At 43.9% G+C, this 18841-nt stretch overlaps 1 protein-coding gene across 14 annotated transcripts in view; it reads left to right on the forward strand.

The window, feature by feature from the left end:
• Cflar (CASP8 and FADD-like apoptosis regulator) overlaps positions 1-18841 on the forward strand; it is a 47574-nt gene that overhangs the window by 18344 nt on the left and 10389 nt on the right. For 11 of the 14 annotated variants that reach the window (XM_011238420.3, XM_011238421.3, NM_001293804.2 and 8 more), the window contains 5 exons: positions 1498-1633; positions 2599-2672; positions 6004-6058; positions 10609-10658; positions 11311-11392. In XM_011238420.3, coding sequence (XP_011236722.1) covers positions 1498-1633; positions 2599-2672; positions 6004-6058; positions 10609-10658; positions 11311-11392 — 397 coding nt within the window. Of the gene's footprint in view, positions 1-897; positions 1009-1497; positions 1634-2598; positions 3574-6003; positions 6059-10608; positions 10659-11310; positions 11393-18841 lie in introns of those variants that run through there. The other 3 variants (NR_149255.1, NM_009805.4, NM_001293805.2) reach the window with 2 other exon arrangements.

An 18841-nucleotide genomic window follows, 5' to 3' on the forward strand; every position in this document is an offset into this window, starting at 1 on the left:
CTAGTTTGCCTAAGCGATGGTTCAGCCAAGAAAAATCTACATTCCTGGTGGTGACAACAGCTCTTCCTGGTAGCTGCCCTACCTCTGAGAGTTTCCTTAGGCTCCTTCATGGTTATAGGAGTATGGGATAGCAACGTGTTCCTGCATCAAATGTAGAATGAAGAAGAAAATGAAAGCAGGAGTCTTTTGGGGAGGGGGGGTGTTCTCTAACCAACTCCTGCTACTTAGAAAGGATTAATTCTGCTTATTGTCTTTGTAAAATAACAATAACAGTTAAGTAATCAAATGTTAATCATGTGAGCAGAATAAAATCCAAGCTTTTGAAATATGTTTTTTTAATGATCCTGGTGGTTGAAGCTGAATGAGTTAGAGAGCCCCATTTCTTCACGTAGCCTCGCTGTGGGTCAGGATGACCTGAAACGTCAAGCATCAATGAAACGCTTTTAGAACTTTCAAATGACATTATGAGAATTTCTTTTATCAATCTTTTCTCTAGCTACCTTTTCTTTCCAATACCCCCACAACCCCCACTCTGGAAATCCCTTGTAGCATTTATTATAGTCTCAGTCTTAATTTTTGTAAGAACATTATCTCAGGAAGAGTTCATTCTTAGGCCTGATCATTCCTGACGCCATGTTGATATGAAACAGTCCTTTTATCTATCTGTCCCAAACATGAGAACATGCTTATGACCTGTACTGGCTAGTTTTGTGTCAACTTGACACAGCTGGAGTTATCACAGAGAAAGGAGCTTCAGTTGAGGAAATGCCTCCATGAGATCCAACTGTAAGGCATTTTCTCAATTAGTGATCAAGGGGGAAAGGCCCCTTGTGGGTGGGACCATCTCTGGGCTGGTAGTCTTGGGTTTTATAAGAGAGCAGGCTGAGCAAGCCAGGTGAGGCAAGCCAGTAAAGAACATCCCTCCATGGCCTCTGCATCAGCTCCTGCTTTCTGACCTGCTTGAGTTCCAGTCCTGCATCCTTTGGTGATCAACAGCAGTATGGAAATGTAAGCCAAATAAACCCTTTCCTCCCCAACTTGCTTCTTGGTCATGATGTTTGTGCAGGAATAGAAACCCTGACTAAGACATGACCAAAGGAGTTAACATAACAAACAGACAAGTTTTCCCGTAGTCCAGGCTGGCCTCAGTGTGTAGCAGAGGATGGCCTTGAAACTTCTGGTCTTCCTGCCGTTATCTCCTTAGTGCTGGGATTGCAGACATTCGCCACCATATCTGGTTTATGTGGTGCTGGGGATCAGCCCCAAGGCATCCATCATGCACGTCAGGCAACCACTCCACTCCCAGGCTAGAGCGCCAGTCCCCACCTCTTTCAGTCAAAGTCAGAAGGGTTCTTTGTTTTGGGTAGAGCTGTCTGGATGGAGTCACCACAAGGTCTCATCTTGTCACCTTTTTCTGTTGTGACCTAATGGTCTAGAGTTTGCACTGGGGACTTGTCAGTTCCACTCACATGCATTTCTTGTTCATGGCTTTCTTAGAGTTTCTTGGATCTGGTGATTGAATTGGAGAAACTGAATCTAATTGCTTCAGACCAATTGAATTTGTTAGAAAAATGCCTGAAGAACATCCACAGAATAGACTTGAACACAAAGATCCAGAAGTACACCCAGTCCAGTAAGTAATTTTGGCTACTCAGTGGTCTTTCGGGTTTACTCTGTGCATGGTAGCAATGGCCTGTGAAGATTCGTTTGTTGGATGCATGGTTGAGACAAAACCTGAGAGTCCCAACGCCCTCTAGCCTATGTCAAGAGATCATATTCCTTTATAGCCTTCATGTCCCAGTATCCCCACTCCACTGGCAAATCTCCCTCTGAAAATTGTCACCAAGCAGTCCTTAACAGTCTGGTCTTTAAAGATGTCTGTAACTCTGTTTTTAAAGGGCAGAGAGACTGTGAACACTCCCGACTTTGTAGGTTGAATCCTGTTGCCCAACTCCATGTTAGACCTGATGACCACCATCTACCTCTGGGTGGTGTCACCGGGTCTGATTGCTGTCCTTTATGTGGGCTGTGTTTCATTAATCCACATGGAAAAGGTCACTTTTGGTTTCATTCTTTAATAAAGGGGGTCAGCTTTCTCCCTTACACCAACTTATCGTATAGCCTCAGCCTCAGCTTGGCTTCTCTTAGGAGGTCACAATGTCCTGGTGTAAAGGTCATGACTAAGATCTGCTTATCTACATGTCTGAATGACTGATAAAGAATCTGAAATAGGAATGATACTTAGTTTTCTCTTTAATTTATATATATATATATATATGTATATATATGTATATATATGTATATATATATACATGTGTGTGTGCACTCACTTGCTTATGAGCCCCATGTGTGAGTTGTTTCTTTCCTTTCACCATGTGGGTTGTCAGACTTGGTGGCAAGTGCTTTTACCTCTGGAGTCAGCCCACCAGCTCTTTTAGTCACCCTGACTGATGGCAGAAGAGTCATCTAATTGATGTTTTGAATTCAGGCAAGGGCAGGTTTAAGGTGTTTTGAAAGACGACGGTTGACTGGGACTGAAGCATTGTTGAAGACTCACGTGACAGTTTATGAACCTTAGCCCTCTTTCTGTCTTCATAGGCCAAGGAGCAAGATCAAATATGAATACTCTCCAGGCTTCGCTCCCAAAATTGAGTATCAAGTATAACTCAAGGGTGAGTCTGGAGCCAGTGTATGGAGTACCAGCATGAACCAGTCTCAGAGATGTAATAAAAATAAACATCTCATTTCATATGCTGTAATAGCTAAACAAATTCTGATAGATATGTGTTTGATTAAGAATGTGTATAATTTCTTATGATTATAAACCTTAGTAGTGTTCAAAAATATATTTGGAAAAATTTATGAAATATATAACAAGAAAATAATTTTTGTGCCCATTATCTGGGCATGACTACTGTGGAAAGCTTTCTTTTAGTCTCTGTCCTATGTGCATTAGCAAATGTGTCTATTTATACAGTTGAATATCTTTTTCATTCTTTGTTTCTTTGAAGAGTCAATTTTAAAAATTAAAGTAGGTAGAATGTACCCATAGAAAGAAAAAGTTAAATGTCCCCAAAGAGATTTTAAAGTTGTTTCCTTCTACCTCACGGAACTCATGTCCTACCTCCTTCCTGTTAAGGAGACTAATCTAGACCAGTTTCTTCTATAACCATGCACAGAGAATCTACCCACAGAGTGTCTACTTTTATACAAGTGGTAGCATATCATGTCTGCTCTTCTGAACAGAGACTCCTTAGATATTGTTCCATATAGTTAATAGGAGATTGTTTCGACTTAATTATTATTTGTATTATTTTGAATGATACCCCTACCCTTTTATCTTCTTTTGAGACAAGAACTTACCTGTAATCCAGCCTGGCCTGGAATCCATTATGTAACCTAGGCTGGCCTTGAACTTGCAATGAGCCTCCTCTTGCTTCAGCCTCCTCGGGCTCATGGCTTCCATTTTCTGCATGTACTAAAATGTATTTAGTTCTTTCTTGCTGATGTATAAATTGCCTCCTTTCCTTTGTTACTAGAAACAATGCTGCAAAATAAACTTCCTGATTCTTATCTCTTTGTGCATTTGCTTTTAAAAAGACTATTTAGAAACTATTTTTACTTATTTATTTTAATTTGCATATATGCTTGTGTGCCTGCATGAATTTTTGTGAACCATTTGTGTATGCATGTGTGCCTGCATGAATTTATGTGTTCAGGAGCCCATTGAGGTCAGAAGTAAATATCAGCTCTTCTAGGACTGGAATTAAAGGCAGTTGTGATTCACAATGTGGGTGCTGGGAATTGAACCCAGGTCCTCTGAAAGACCAGGCAGCACTCTTAGCCTCTGACCCATCTCTCCAGTCTCCCATTTGCCCTTTTCCTGAGTATCATTTTAATTTGGCAAACTTTTTTTTAAACTGAGTGTCATAAAAAGAGATTTCTTTCTCTAGTTAATGATCATAAATGTCCCATGGTTGTTTATAGTTATGTTCTGAGGAGGGCAAACTCTTGTGCTTGCCCCCTGGTCCATCTTTTCTTGTGAGAAGAACAGTGGTATAACATTAACCTAACCCCTTTAAAGTGATGCGGACTTCAAGGTGGACTTAGACTGGACTGGTTGAATTATAAACTTCTGTAAATGTGTATCATGAGAACATTGCACTGAGCAATAGACTTGCAAAGCTAAGTGGCTGTTAAGAAGTGTACTGCCCACCCACCCACGCACTCACTAACACAAGGACACATATGTCTAAAGCAGTCAGTCCATCTACCTCACACAGGCCAGCCCAGCCCTGTGCCTATTCTACTCTTTCCCACTGGATCTATAAACTACAGTCACCCCATTGCTTAAGGACAGCTTTTTAATTTGTCCTTCTAGTCTCTGATACCTTTAGGTACAATCCTTGAGGGTTTTCTGAGCTTTCTCCCACCATCTGGGAGATTATTCTAATGTACACTGTCATTCTTAGTTAGAATCCTTCATATCTTCACTTCTGTGTTCCCGTTCTGCAAGTGCAGCGTCTTCGCTGTGTCGCCTGCTCGGGGATCCAGCTTTGTGCTTGCTTTCTCTTTCCACTTGCTGAATCTACCACGTGACCTGATGTCTCATGTAGTAAGCAGGCTCTAGGACATAGGAATCTGGCAACTCTCTCACAAGATTTAGGGCCTGCATATATAACTGGGCTATGCTTTGGCTCCTCTAAGGCTACATAAGTGCTTCAGAAATGACAGTGGCATTACCTGACACAAGAATCTGCCAAATCAAAAGAAGTTATATGACTGCACTGTAATGCTTTTGAAGTCTAGCTTTGATCTGATCCCTTTTCGATAGCACCTGAAAGTCAATGTCCATGGGTTTGTGGTGGGGTGCCAAGGACCAGGTTCCGATTAAGTTATGGATTATTCCAGAGTTGGGGGAACCATAGCTTGCATGTCTTTCTTCAGTTTATACACAGATGAACTCTCAGACACAGCTTAATGGACAGTGTACTTCTTTGGCTAGGTATGCTGCTGTTGATCAGATGGTAGCAGGAAGTGATGTCATCTTACAGAAGCCCTGCCCTCTGAGGAGAGAGAAGAATCAGTTCACTCTTTCAGGAGTGGGTCAACTCGATTGCCATGACACACACATCACTGTTTTTATAGCTCGGAAACCATGTTTTTCAAAAGCCAGAATTGGACATTATTTATTTAGTTTGTAGTGCTATCAGCTGGACCCAGGGCTTTGGGTACAGACATTTATTAAGTGCTTCTGTGCCCGCTATGCTGTGCTGCATGTCTGTGAATATTTAAACACCATGGATACCCTTTTTAGCTGAAGCTGGTGAAATGGCTTAGCACTTCAGACCACAGGCTCGATTCTCAGCACCCATATGGTGGCTCACAACGGTCTAACTCTAGTTCCAAAGGTTCTAATGCCTCTTCTGAGCTCCATGGATCCCAGGCACACACAGAGGCACATACATGCACACAAAACACTCATCCACGTGAAAACACAAAGCTACCGTATATATGCTAGGTATCATTCTGTTCTTGAGAAGATAAAGAGGTAAAGGACTACAAAAGTTGAACTGGCAGAGTTGGGATTCACAGACAGAGGTTCATGGCCTAAAACTCACACCTGCAGTCAAGCTGTGCTTTGCCCGGTGTTAAAGGAATAGATTAGATGGCAGGCTCAGTCCCAGCATATTCCAAGTTGGGACCTTCTAACACCCATGCTGTACTTGTAAGACCTGGTTTAGAGCTGTTCTGAAGCAATATTCTATGCATCCCACCCTCCTAATGTTTTCATTTCTTAATGGGAAACTGATGTGATCTTTGACAATATAGTCTGGAATTTATGGAGTTAACAGTCCCTGCACTTCATTTTTAGGTAACTGTGAAGGTGATATTTTTATTCCCCCCCTCCCCGTGTAAAAATATCAAGCTATTTAAAGAGGTGTAACATAGTGAGTCTCTGAAGAAACTAACACAGTGTGACCTTCTGTTTTATATTTGAAGCTCCAGAATGGGCGAAGTAAAGAGCCAAGATTTGTGGAATACCGTGACAGTCAAAGTAAGCCATCAATTTCTTTTATTTATTCTTGATAAATGCTTAATAATTTAAGGGCAAGGAGGTGAGGTATGTAGTTCAGTTGGGAGAGCACTTGTCCAGCATGAATGAGGCCCCAGGTTTGATCCTCAGCACTGGGGAAAAAATGTACACATTGTGGTGTGTGGTGAGCCATGCTTATTGACCTAGGTGCTGGAGAGTTGAAGTGGGAGCTTCTCTTGTGCCCACGAGTTCAAGACTAAGCCTCCTTAGCAGCATAGGGAGACCCTGTCATCTAAAACAAGAGAAAAAGAGAGAAAAGAAAAAAGGAAAAGTTCCTTTTTAGAGCTGGCTGCTTCTTTTATTCACATGTTTTAATTAAGCTCTCAAAGAGCCGAAGCATGTTCCTGCGGTGCCCTCCTCTTTGGCACTTCCTGTTACTCTCTGACTTAGTGCACCTAAATCTAACTACACTGACGTCACGGGAGCATCGACCGCCTTGGCTGTATTTGTGAGTGATGGGCCATTTGTACTTCTGAAATGGAGCTATAACCAGACCATATTAAACATTAATCTGACCGTGATAATAAGGCACATGAAACCAAATATCTAGCAGCAGGAAGAAGAAATGCTAATCTGGAAACTCCAGAGAGGGCAGTGTCTCTCTTCCACAAAAAGAAAAGAAATGCAATTAAAAGCTTGTTCATTTCAACCTACATGGTCTCTTCTTAAAATGTCAGCACTTTAGCCATGGCATTCCCTAAAGTCCTTACTCATTTATTTATTTGTCTATTTATTTGTATGTGGGGATGGAGATAGAACCTTGCTGTGTAACCCTGGCTGGGCCGGTATTTATGATGTAGCTCAGGTTAACGTCAAACTCCTAACAATCTTCCTGATTCAGTTCTGAGGGCTCAAACTACAGTGATGTCCCACCATGCCTGGCTTAGAACATCATTTTTATAAAGTATTTATTTACTTATTTATTTTGTGTATATGAGTACACTATCGCTGTCTTCAGACACCCAGAAGACCCCATTGCAGATGGTTGTGAACCACCATGTGGTTGCTGGGAATTGAACTCAGGACCTCTGGAAGAGCAGCCAGTGCTCTCAGCCTCTGAGCCATCTCTCCAGTCCAGAACATCATTTTTTAAAAAGCATCTCTTTGCTGTACTGAGGCCTTTCTAATTTGAGAGTCAGGACGCTGCCTTACACTGGTGAGGTGGCTTGTGTTGTAGGCCAGCGAGGGCTCTAAGCCTCTATGGAGGGCAGTGCGACCCAAGGGCCTTTGGATCTGTTGTGCGCGCAGTAGAGGGGCACGGACACGAACGAGCAGTGTGAACATTTTGAGTGGGGCGGCGCCCTGGCCTTGGTGGAAGCCTTGTGGGTGCAGCTTTTGTAGCCTGCAGGCTGCGTGTGCTCTTGGAAACTGGGAACCATTTTACCCCGACTAGCCAGATGGTGCTGCTCACGCCTGCCGCTCCCGACCTACAGTTCTTCTCTTCAGAGAAAACTGTTGAGAACGGAATTTGTTTCGGAAGCGACAGCCTGTTTCTTAAAACATTGGTGAGGTGGAAGAGTTAGCGCTCCGAATGCTGTTTAAAGTAGAAAAGAAAACAGGAGACCCGGCAGGCTTGCTTAGGAATGTAAAACGCACGCGTTCTTTCCATTGCGATCCTATCATGTAGTCCAGAAGAGTACTTGAGGCTCCCGACACCTGGTGACACTGTAAGGAGAGCCACCTGTCTGCTTTGACCTGAACTTGACTTACTAATAGAAGGAAAAGCATTCGGTCAGGTCTGTCTTAAACTAAGAAGCTTAAGATAATCAAACCATGTATTCAGGTCAGCTTGGACTTGCAAATGGCTCCACTGATGGCGGAGGTAGTGACTACCCCGAGACGCCATGTCACACTCACATTTTCTAAGGAAGAATAATTTGAGTACATGTCTGCAGGCTGTGCAGGCACAGAGTCCCGTCTGCCACTCATGGCATGGGCTTTCTTTTCTGTTACAATAAACATTGATTGTTAGAACAGAAGAAAATCAAGCAAAATCCCCCTCCTAATTTCATATATCAGCAATAGCCATAGTTTTATTTGACTTATTTTATCCTATTGACTTTTATTAGAAAGGGTCTTGTTGCATAGGTAGGTCTTTAACAACCATCTCTTAAAGGGCTGGGATTGCCAGAGTAGGCCAACACGCCCAGCTAGAGCTTGATTAACATGCTTTCAATTTCATTTTGCTGTTGGGGATTCAACCTAGAACCTCTCACATGATGGTCGAGTGCTCGCCTATCAATCCTACAGTGGTTGATTTAAACCTCTTCATCTTTAACCCGGAGTACATTCACTTGTCCCTTAGTGTCTGTAGGTGACTTACTCCAGGATGCCCTGTGGGTACCACAGTTTGCGGATACTCAAGTCTCTTATACAGCAGGATACAGCATTTGCATATAACCTGTCCACATGCACTCCTACACTTAAGCCATCTCTAGATGACTTACACTGCTTTGTACAATGGAAATGCTATAGCCTTTATACTTATTTTTTAGGGGACAGTGACAAGAAGTGTTTATGTACGTTATTCTGTATTAAGTCCATGTTATTTAATCATCCATTTTAATATACATATGTTGCATGGGTGTGTCAAATGCATAACAGTTACTCTTAGCCTTTTAAACATTGTAAAGTATGTAATCACATGTATCACTGTTGACGTAATCAATTTTATGTTTGGGCGTTTAGGTTTTTCCTAGCCTGGGCCAGTGTAAGCAGTTGGTCGATAGATGTTTTTGAAACACATTTTTCTAAATTTAGGATTTATTGTTTCCTTAAAACTGTAAAAGTGCTGGATGGTGGTAGCACACGCCTTTAATCCCAACACTCAGGGGCCAGAGGCAGGCAGATCTCTGAGTTGGAGGCCAGCCTGGTCTACAGAGTGAGTTCCAGGACAGCCAGGGCTACACAGAGAAACCCTGTTTTGGAAAACCTAAAAATAAAACAAAACAAACAAAACAAAACAAAACAAAAAAGCCCTCACCCCACCCCCCCAAACCCAAAGCAAAACCAAAACCAACCAACCAAACTTCTAAAAGCACAATTTGTCTTAAAGGATATTGCTAGTTGCCCCTTGGAAAGCTCATCTCAGTGGCCAAGGAGATGCTCTTTGGTGAAACGCTTTCCACACAAACATGAGGACCTGAGTTTAATCTCCAGCACCTACAGTAAAAGCTGGATACGATGGTGCATGCCCGTAATCCCAGCACCGGGGAGACAGAAACAGGGGGATCCTTGGGCCTTGCTGGCCGGCCAGCCTATATGAATTAAGTTTTGGGTCTAGTAAGAGATTCTGTAAAAAAAAAAAAAAAATGAAGACGGAGGAGGAGGAGGGGAAGGGAGGAGGAAGAGGAGGAGGAGGAGAAGAAGAAGAAAAGAAGAAGAAGAAGAAGAAGAAGAAGAAGAAGAAGAAGAAGAAGAAGAAGAAGAAGAGAAGAGAAGAAAAGAAAAGGAAAGAAAGAAAAGGAAAGAAAAGAAAAGTGATTAGAAAGACTCTTACCATTACCTCTGGCCTCCATGAGTGGAAGCAGGGTTGCTTTGCACCTGCTCACAAGCATGCAAATGCACAAATGTACAGAGAAGGAGATGGGGAGGGAGAGGGCAGGGGTAGGATAGGGACAGGGACAGGAAGAGACTAGTTCAAAGCTTAGTGTGGTAGCACAGGATGGTAACCCCAGCACTCATTAGTGGAGGCAGGAGAACAGGTTGGAGGCTAGCCTAGGCTACATATCAAGAGCCCACCTCTGAAACAAAATCAAACAACCCAATTCATTTCCCCAAATGTTTCAGATGCTGGTAAGGCCCCCCTGCCCCCTCTATCTTTAGACACCATTTCTCATTTCGCAGCAGTCTTGGCCCAGAGACGGAATGAGCTAATGAGATGACAGCTCTTCAGCACTGAGGTGTGAGCCAGCCCTTTTGTGGCTTCGGAACCCAGTGCTTCTCCCACTTGTGCGGGCTAAAGTGAGTCATTGTTGTGGGGCAGAATTTGCTGTGGGCTCCAGCACTTGCCAGGCTTGCTGAGCTATGTCTTGCTGCTGACATTTTATTTTATCGGCTCCCAGCATCACTGAACTATGAAAACATGGGCCATCTGTTCGGTACAGAGCACACACACATGAGCCTCTCTCCTGCACACTCCAACGCTCTTTCCTTTAGGTGTCATCCAGAGTTTTGGCCCATGTAGGAAAACCATAGAGAAGTGACATTTTTGAATTCTCCTTATCAGGTTAAAAACTCACCAGCCACCTGGTGGTCCCCTGGAAGAGGGCTACGACTGTCACCTGCATGTCATGGTTTTTCTACATAGTCCTGGAATAACAGGGCTCTTGAGTTTCCCTTTGGGTCAGGCTCTTCTGTGTGAGGTTGGAACTTTGGACTGAGTCTAGCTGGAGAAAGAATAGGAAGCTAAAGAAACGGGCAAACAAAACGTCATGATAAAAAGAACTCAGCCAGCCTGGGTGTGGGCTTAGTTCTACTTTGTAAATGACTCTCTCTCTCCCATCCCTCAGGAACACTGGTGAAGACATCCATCCAGGAATCAGGAGCTTTTTTACCTCCGGTAAAGAATAAATTCTCTGATTTGGTATTGCATGCAAGGGTATATACTAGTACACTGACGTCTTACAAAGCAAACAAAAACTGTTCTTTAAAATTCTTTGTGACAACTTGGTGCCTGTGCATAATTCTCCTGAGAACTCAGTGAACAGGAACCTTGAATATAACAAAGAAAAATTATGTTCAAGGGGAAGGCTTGAATGAGCTTTGGGATGCAGGGAAGTTCTGAGTGGCGGCTGAACTGTGTCAAGCCCTGGCTTTTGCCCGGGTGGAGCCTCTGCAGAGGAAGCAGTGGAAAGCCTCCATTTGTGCTGGCTTAGAAAGTTGATTCTTGGTGCTACTTCAGGCTTCTACAAGGGCATGTGACCCATCTTCTCTCTTTCAAATTATCTTTATTCTGCAAAGCTAAGACACATGTAAAATAAATTATACTTCTCATTCAAATTAAGTAAGAGTTGGAATAGCTATTTGTCTTAAACTCATTACTGTGACAGAGGAAAAAATTGACATTACTGGGAACTGTCAGCCGTGATGACTTTAGGCTGTGTCTATTGAGTGATTCACCTGCCAAAGGGAATGTTTAAAACAAACGAGAAGAAGAATGGATAAGTCTCAGAGAAGTATCCAGCATCTCTAATCCCTGCCTTTCTTTCTAGCACATCCGTGAAGAGACTTACAGGATGCAGAGCAAGCCCCTAGGAATCTGCTTGATCATTGATTGTATTGGCAACGACACAAGTAAGTGTAGAACCCCGGGATCCACTCCCTACAGCATGATCATGACCAAGCAAGGTGGATCTGTCAACATGGCAGATACCAACTGCAGTAACAAAGTACACTCTACTATGGTGCTTGCTTTTCAACCATGTCATTGTCTAGTGTGGATCGGGCTAAGGGAGCTTGTTATGTCATAGGGTCAGCCAGGGGTCCTGTCGTCCTTTGATGCCTTGGAGTCTGTAGAGTCCTCTGTATTTGACTGACTGACAGATGAGGGAGTAGAGACTGTGTAGCGGATCTCATCACAGATTTTAGAGAAAGGCCTGAGAAGGATGCACCTCATCTCTACCCACTTCCTATTGGTCATTACTTACATGGCTTGGGCTAACGACAACAGACATAGATAAATCAGTTGAGTTATGGGTTAGGAGGAACACGAGATGAACTTCGGGAGCACAACACTAGCTTTAAGTTGTGGAAGTTGGTGTGTCTTTGTGTGTCTTATCTGTGCATCCTGGATAATGTGGCTAAGGGTGGTCCTGGTCTGCAAGGGACATTTATAATGCAAGGCATTCTGGTTTCTAATATTGTCAGATGTTTCACTTCACCTGGATAGACCATGAAAGCCTTCCTTGGGGCTATTAAAAACATGGTGTCTGTGTTAACGTAGGGGTGTGGCTAGTGTTTGAACCACATGTGACTAAGATCTCCTCTCTGTTTGATCTACCTGTGAGCCTTCATTGTTTGGACCCGGTTGTTTGGCTCAGGTGTTGGATGTCTGGTGCAGACTGAACGAGGCAAGCCTAGATGCCTGGGATACGGCTGCATTTAATCACCTCTCCCTTCCTTCAGATGAGTGATCACTGTAGTTCACGACTTTCATGTCTCTCAACACTCCTTAGCATCAGTCAGAGAGATGCCTCACTTCAAATATTACCAAAGGGAGGTCTGTACAAAGACAATCTAAGAGAAGGGCGGATTAGCAAATATGAAATTGGATTTCCCAAGATTTCAGCTACAATCCCACTTTCTCATGTCCTATTTTGGTACATGAGAAATGTGTCTCTTCGCTATAGAGAAGAGTCCTTTCCATTTGTGATGGTTTGAATGAGAACGACCCCCATCGGCTCATATATTTATGTTCAGTCCTCTGTTGAAAAACCATTTGTGAAGGATTAGTAGGTGAAGCCTTGCTGGAGTACGTGTGACCTCGTTGGAGGAGGTGTGTAATTGAGGGGCAGGGCTTTGAGATTTCAAAAGCCCACACCAGGCCCAGTCTGCTGCCTGTGGATCAGGATATAAAGCTCTCAGCTATTGCTCCAGCACCATGCCTGTCTGCTTCCTGCCATGATGATAATGGACTAACCCTCTGAAACTGTAAGCAAACCTCCAATTAAATTCTTCTTTTATAAGAGTAGCCTTGGTCATGGCATCTCTTTACAGCAATAGTAACCCTAACCCTTAAGATGCCATTTTAGCTATTAGCATCAGTAGACAAATGAGGAAATAGCTCCTCACTGAGTCACTGACTGTTCTAAAGGACATTGTGGGATTGTTCTTTTACTTTTGATTGTAGTTGGCCTTGCTTCCTTCATCATCAGGAAATGTCTGAAGTACAGAGCTTTCTGTGTTGTACCCGTGTTTATGAGACTCATAAAGATCAAGTCACAACCTGCCATGAGTCATCAAGCCTCAGCTATTCATGACTAACACCCAGGGCCTGTGTTGGACGTCTGTTCCTGAGTTATGGGCAGCTGTATGTCTATGTGTGCATAGCTGTACTTCTCCCACTGTAGGAGAGCAGCAGAGTTGGGCCCTGGCAGTGATTGCCCGGATTTTAATCATGGCTTTGCTGTCTATCTTAGCTTGTGATGTGCGGGCTCAGTGTCTCTGCTAAAACGTGACTTCCTAACAGAACTTCCTTTATGTGATGGTTGGGAGAGTGAGATTATACTCATAAAGGACACAGGACAGTGTCTGGAATGAAATGTAAGCTAATGTCAGTGTAGTCCTTTCGAGGTTAACATCCTGGAGATGGAGTGTGTGACTAGAGGGGACCTGGCCCTACAGAGAAGGGCACGTCAGCTGCTCCTTCTCTCTGAGAGTCAGGGGTCTCTTGACTCATGCGCCTTTGAGAATAAAACAAGCTGCTGGCTTAGAGTCACTTATGGACTCTCCCAGCTCAGGTGGCTAATCTGCAGATAAGAGACGAGACGGTATGGGTTTGTTCAAATCGCTTTGTTTTGCTTTGGCGGCTGAGAGGTCCCAGTCCCTCTGTGAAGACAGACAGACAGACAGACAGACAGACAGACAGACAGAGAGAACACTTGCAAGTTTTTTAGAGGAAGTATTTTCTCCTCTGCTGCCGCTTCTGATATCTTTGTTATCTTTAACTGACTAAGACACACATTTGGTAGCAGACTTTGCAGTTTCCACTGTAGTGTCATGTGAAGAGACTTCCTCTTCTTACACTGACAGGCTAGGGGTTGCTCCATGCCTCCTTATGTGTTTTTTTTTTTTTTCTCCTTCTAACGGAACAAGTGGAACCTTGAATACACATTATTTTCTTGTAGTCACATTTATATAATAAGAACATTTGTGCACGGGGAAGTAGGGCGCTCATTAGGATTGGTCTCTGCTCATGAAGAAAAGGGGCAAGTGACACCCACAATAGTAGAGGGAAGTTGTGTTCAGAGGAATGGTAGACAAACCATTCGGGCCCCTCCTGGTTCTCATGTGATCAGTGCCCTGAGAATGGCTTCTTCCTGGGAACAGGAGTGTGGGATGAGGTACTCTTTGTTTTCTGGACATGTCTATCCTCTGGACTCAAGCAGCTATTTGCTTAAAAGCTTAATATTATTTTTAAAAATAATTTATTTTCATTTTATGTGCATTGGTGTTTTGCCTGTGTGCTTGTGTATGTGAGGGAGTCAGCTCGTGGTAGTTGTGAGCTGACATGTGATTGCTGGGATTTGAACCTGGGTCCTCTGGAAGAGCAGTCAGTGCCCTCTACTGCTGAGCCATCTCTCCAGCCCCAAAGCTTAACATTATTAATGAAATTTCTCTTTAAGGCCCTCACTTCACCAGGCCTAAACCTAGGGTGTATTTAAGAAGTGTGGGTCTATGGGCCCTTGTTGGAGGCCCTTGTATTTTAGAGTTTAAAAAGGTAGTGTGCTACATGTACATGTTCAGGGTAGCCCCTTTGACAGGTATGTTAATACTTAGGTTGCAAACCAAATGGATATTTACATGATATGGGATAGGAGTCTTCCTCTCCTGAGAGTCTTTCCAAGAAAATGACTTGGCAGAAACGACCCTAAGGTTGTTGAATGTTTGAGGTCCTAGCGCTCTGGGTGAGGGGTCATGGGTCTGAGTCCTGGCTGTCTTGGGCATACCAGAAAACTGTTTTGGGTTATATAGCATTGGTATTATTTTCTCCTGATACAATATCATCTGGAAAGAATTACCAGTAATCAACTTTGCATAATAAAGATTTATTATTATTATCATCATTATTATTATTATTGAGACAGGGTTTCTCTATGTAGCTCTGGCTATCCGGAAATGAACTTACTCTGTAGAACAGGCTAGCCTTGAATTCAGAGAGATCTGTTTGCCTCTGCCTCCTGAGTGCTGGGATTTAAGGCGTGCACCACCACTGCCCAGCAATATAGATTCTTAAAAGATGGTTTGTAGCTTTCTTCGAGTGTGTGCTTGAAGCAGTGAGGCCTTAGCTGGCCTAGGTGACCAAATGCAGAGTTGGATATGTGCCAGATGGCCCTGCTCCCACCCAGCTGTTGCCCCAGCTATGCCTTTCCTCACCAACATCTGCCCTGTCAGCGGCTTGTGTGAGGGACTTTCCTCTCCTTTGCCCTGGTTTTTCAGACTCTGGCTTAAGTTACAACTTCTCCCGCAACGCTCCAGTGTCCGAGATCACACTGCCCTTTGTTTCGGTGAGTGATTATTTGTCCTGTGACCCCACTAAATGATGAGACATCCAGTCACACATGTGTACACATGTGTTACCTTCATCTGCAGCGAGCTGTGTGCTTGGTCCGTGTCTCTTGTCATAGATTCTAGTAAGACAATAAGGGAAGCTTAGTAAAACTCAAGTTTGGGGGCTACAGTAGTTTGTTCCTCCCAGGTACAGAGTGTATGCATCTAGCCTCCCATAGAAAAGCCACAAACACCAGGTGGCTGCTTTCTGTCATGTGTCAGACTTCCCTGTTGGCTCAAATGGCATGGCAATTTTCATTTTCTTCCCTATTCTTCTCTTCCTGGTAGCTGCTGAGTTTTATAGCTTCCTCACCCTGTTTTGTTTGTTTGTTTGTTTGTTTGTTTCTTTTTTTAAATAAAAATTGAATTGTCCTCAAGCCTAAAAATGGAAAGGAAGGAAAGAAAGAAGGAGAAAGAAAGAAAGAAAGAAAGAAAGAAAGGGAGGAAGGAAAGAAGGAAGGAAGGAAGGAAGGAAGGAAGGAAGGAAGGAAGGAAGGAAGGAAGAACTTATTTTAGGATTAGATTGCTCAATGGGTAAAGGTGCATGCTTACAAATGTGTAGACCTGAGTTCAAATCTCTTGATCCCAAATAAAGGGCAGCATGTGTTGCCTGTAGTTCCAGCCCTCCTATGAAGAGATGAGAGAGCCTCTGGAAGTGCATGAGCCAGCCTAGTCTGACAGACACAGGACAGAACAGCAAAGAGATCTTCTCACACAGATGGCAGGAGGGAGCCCAAGGCTGACCTGTAACCTCTGTATGAGCACACACTCCGAAATCCACGTTGGCCTTGTCCTCCTTCCCTTCCCCACCTAGGATATCCTGCCCACTTTGGGTTTCACCTATTCACCGTATCTTGACTTATGAAGGGCACCCAGTAACTGATTGTAAATAGGCTGGCCAGACATTGCCTCTTATTTATTCCATGTATTTATTTAGAAGGTGCTAAGATAAATCTGCTTATATAACTCAAAATGAATTCTAAATGCGTAAATGAATGAATTCTAGATGAGCAAGGCCCAGGCATTTTCCTGAGCCTGTGATTGGCTCCTGGCAGCCTTGTGCCAACTGCAGAGCATCCGTGGTTTCTAAGAAGCAGTTGTAGCTGCCAAGCTGCAGCTGGGCTGGGCATGGGTTGTCCAGGGTGGGAGAAGGAGACGCGGTGCTTCTGTATTTTGTTAACGTTTTATTTTATAAAACCGACACCCAACTGTTTCTTCCTGTATTTGTAAGCACTGGTATGGTAGCTAAGCCATACATGGAGCACAGAGTCTGTCCACCCTAAGATCGTTTTAATTTAGAATAAGGAGACTTGCATCCAAGTCATAAGCAGTTAGGAAGAAGATGCCTGGCAGGGTCTCTGATTTACGGGTTGATATGCCGCCTTCATCTCCTTTAGAATTAATCATTTATGTTTGAATAAATGCAGTTTGGAAGTATCTTTACAGAAACCCCGCTGGGTTCTGCCGTTTTGGTTTAGGTGTTAGAATTATGCCCATTTCACAGATGAACAAATGGAGGCTCTCACTTACTCAAAGTTACACGTTCCCCCTCCCCATTCCTTACAGTGTATAAATCAGACAGTGCTACATGCTTGTCTTTGCTGGCTCACGGAGGAAAGGAATGTTGATGTACTGCTCCAGCTGGCATCTGTGCCTACCTGGTCTTGCCATCCAATAGAGGAAATGTCAGCGGTGATGGCCCACAACAGGCTGCTGACTGACTTGCCTTGCCATATCGGAGGATTGCTCTGTTTTGTCCCAAGCCCCATACAGATTTCGGATTTTTCTTGGTGGTGGTTGTGGCATGTGGGACCTTTGCCTTTCCCCTCTTGCTTTTGGGAAACATTTTCTGCGTTAGATTTTGCGTGCTTATCCTACACTTAGCCCCTCTGAGGCGGAAGCTGAGCCACTGAACCCGAGGAAAAGGAAGGTAGAGCAGCCTTTGCTCTACCCGAGCGCATCAGCCTGGGCAAGAGGGCTGGCTGGGCTTTCCACCAAGGCTTTACCAGTGAAGAGAGTTTTGAAGCTGGCCAGCCAGTGCATTGGAACCTGCATTTCCTTGGTTACTTCTGCTCCCTAGCGGAGAGAATACGCCATAGCAAGAGAAAGGAGCTAGCAGTGGGGCTGCGATCCTGTTAACCTGCTAGTCTTGTGGTGCTAACTAATTATCTGCAGTAGACCAGTTAAAAACACAATAACAGTGAAAAGCAGAAAACAGAGATTTAGTTCGTATGGCCACACTGGGAAGAGGAAAAAGAGGTTCGGTAACCCGTAATCCATGAGTTAGGTTTAAGTAGAAGGCAGGAGGTTTGCATAATGAAGCTGACCTAGGAAAGGTCGGGTCCAGCTCATCACCGTTGCCTGTGTTCGAGGCTCTCCTGCAAATCTGTCCGACCAGTCACCAAGCTTCAGCTCTTTCCTCCTCCCTGCATGAGATTCCGGGGGTAATTATAATATCTCGGGTCCGTTGTTTCAACTGTCTGGCACAGGCAGGGGCACATGCGTTTCTTTAGGCTGTCTCTATTCCTGCCGAGTGGTTAAAGTCCTAAGGTAGCTTCTCTCGCTTTCCTGTCTTGGACCTAACCTGGGTATAGTTCTGCACTTTAAACCTTGCTCGCACCCCAGGGCGACGGCTAGGGTGGGTCAGTGTGGTCGATCATTTCTACCACCCAGATCGTAGAAGGAGAAAGAGGAATCTAACAGGTAATCAGCAAACCTGTAAAACCGTGCCCTGCCCCCATTTCCTTAATAAGAGGCTTGCTAGTTGTGAGCTTAATGGTGTCTGCACTTTTCTATCTTTTTTTCAACATTAGAGAATATAACTAATTTCCAGGAGAGGGTGGGTCAGCAGAGGATAAGAGTATGTATAACTACAGTCGTGAGTAGAGATGATTGGGTCATTCTTACTGACAAGAGAGAGCATTATCTATCTAATAATGCATATAAATCACTCGACAACTAAGTGGCTGAAGCAAACTATTCACTTGATTATCGCTTACGGTTTTTGTGGGTCGGGACTTTGGGGATTCTTCTGGCTTAGAGTCTGTGGTGAGGCACTCAGCTGGGGCTAACTGAAGGCTTGACTGGGGTTGGAGGAGCCATTTGTTGCCTGCCTGGAAAGCTAAGGATCTTGCCAAGAGGCTCCAGTTGTCCCACATGTGGCCCTCTCCAAGACACTGCCCCCTGAGCTCTCATGTAAGACATTTTAAAACCACCTTGTCTTGGTACAGTGTAGGGCATGGAAAGTTCTAGTATATACTATGTATACACAGGCACCACTCATAGGCTGAGCAAATTCAATTTCAAACACTCAAGCCAGTTCTTTCCTGCCTCCTAGATCACTGCTCATGCAAAGCCGTCTTCCTTCTCATCTTTATTTTGTCCTTCTGTTCTCACCTGGCACCTAGAATACAAACTGAGGTTCTCCTCTCTCGCATTTATCGTTTATTTGTGGTTGGCCAAGCTGGGTGGGCA

The sequence above is a fragment of the Mus musculus genome, chromosome 1 (genome assembly GCF_000001635.26).
Source record: "Mus musculus strain C57BL/6J chromosome 1, GRCm38.p6 C57BL/6J".
NCBI lineage: Eukaryota > Metazoa > Chordata > Mammalia > Rodentia > Muridae > Mus > Mus musculus.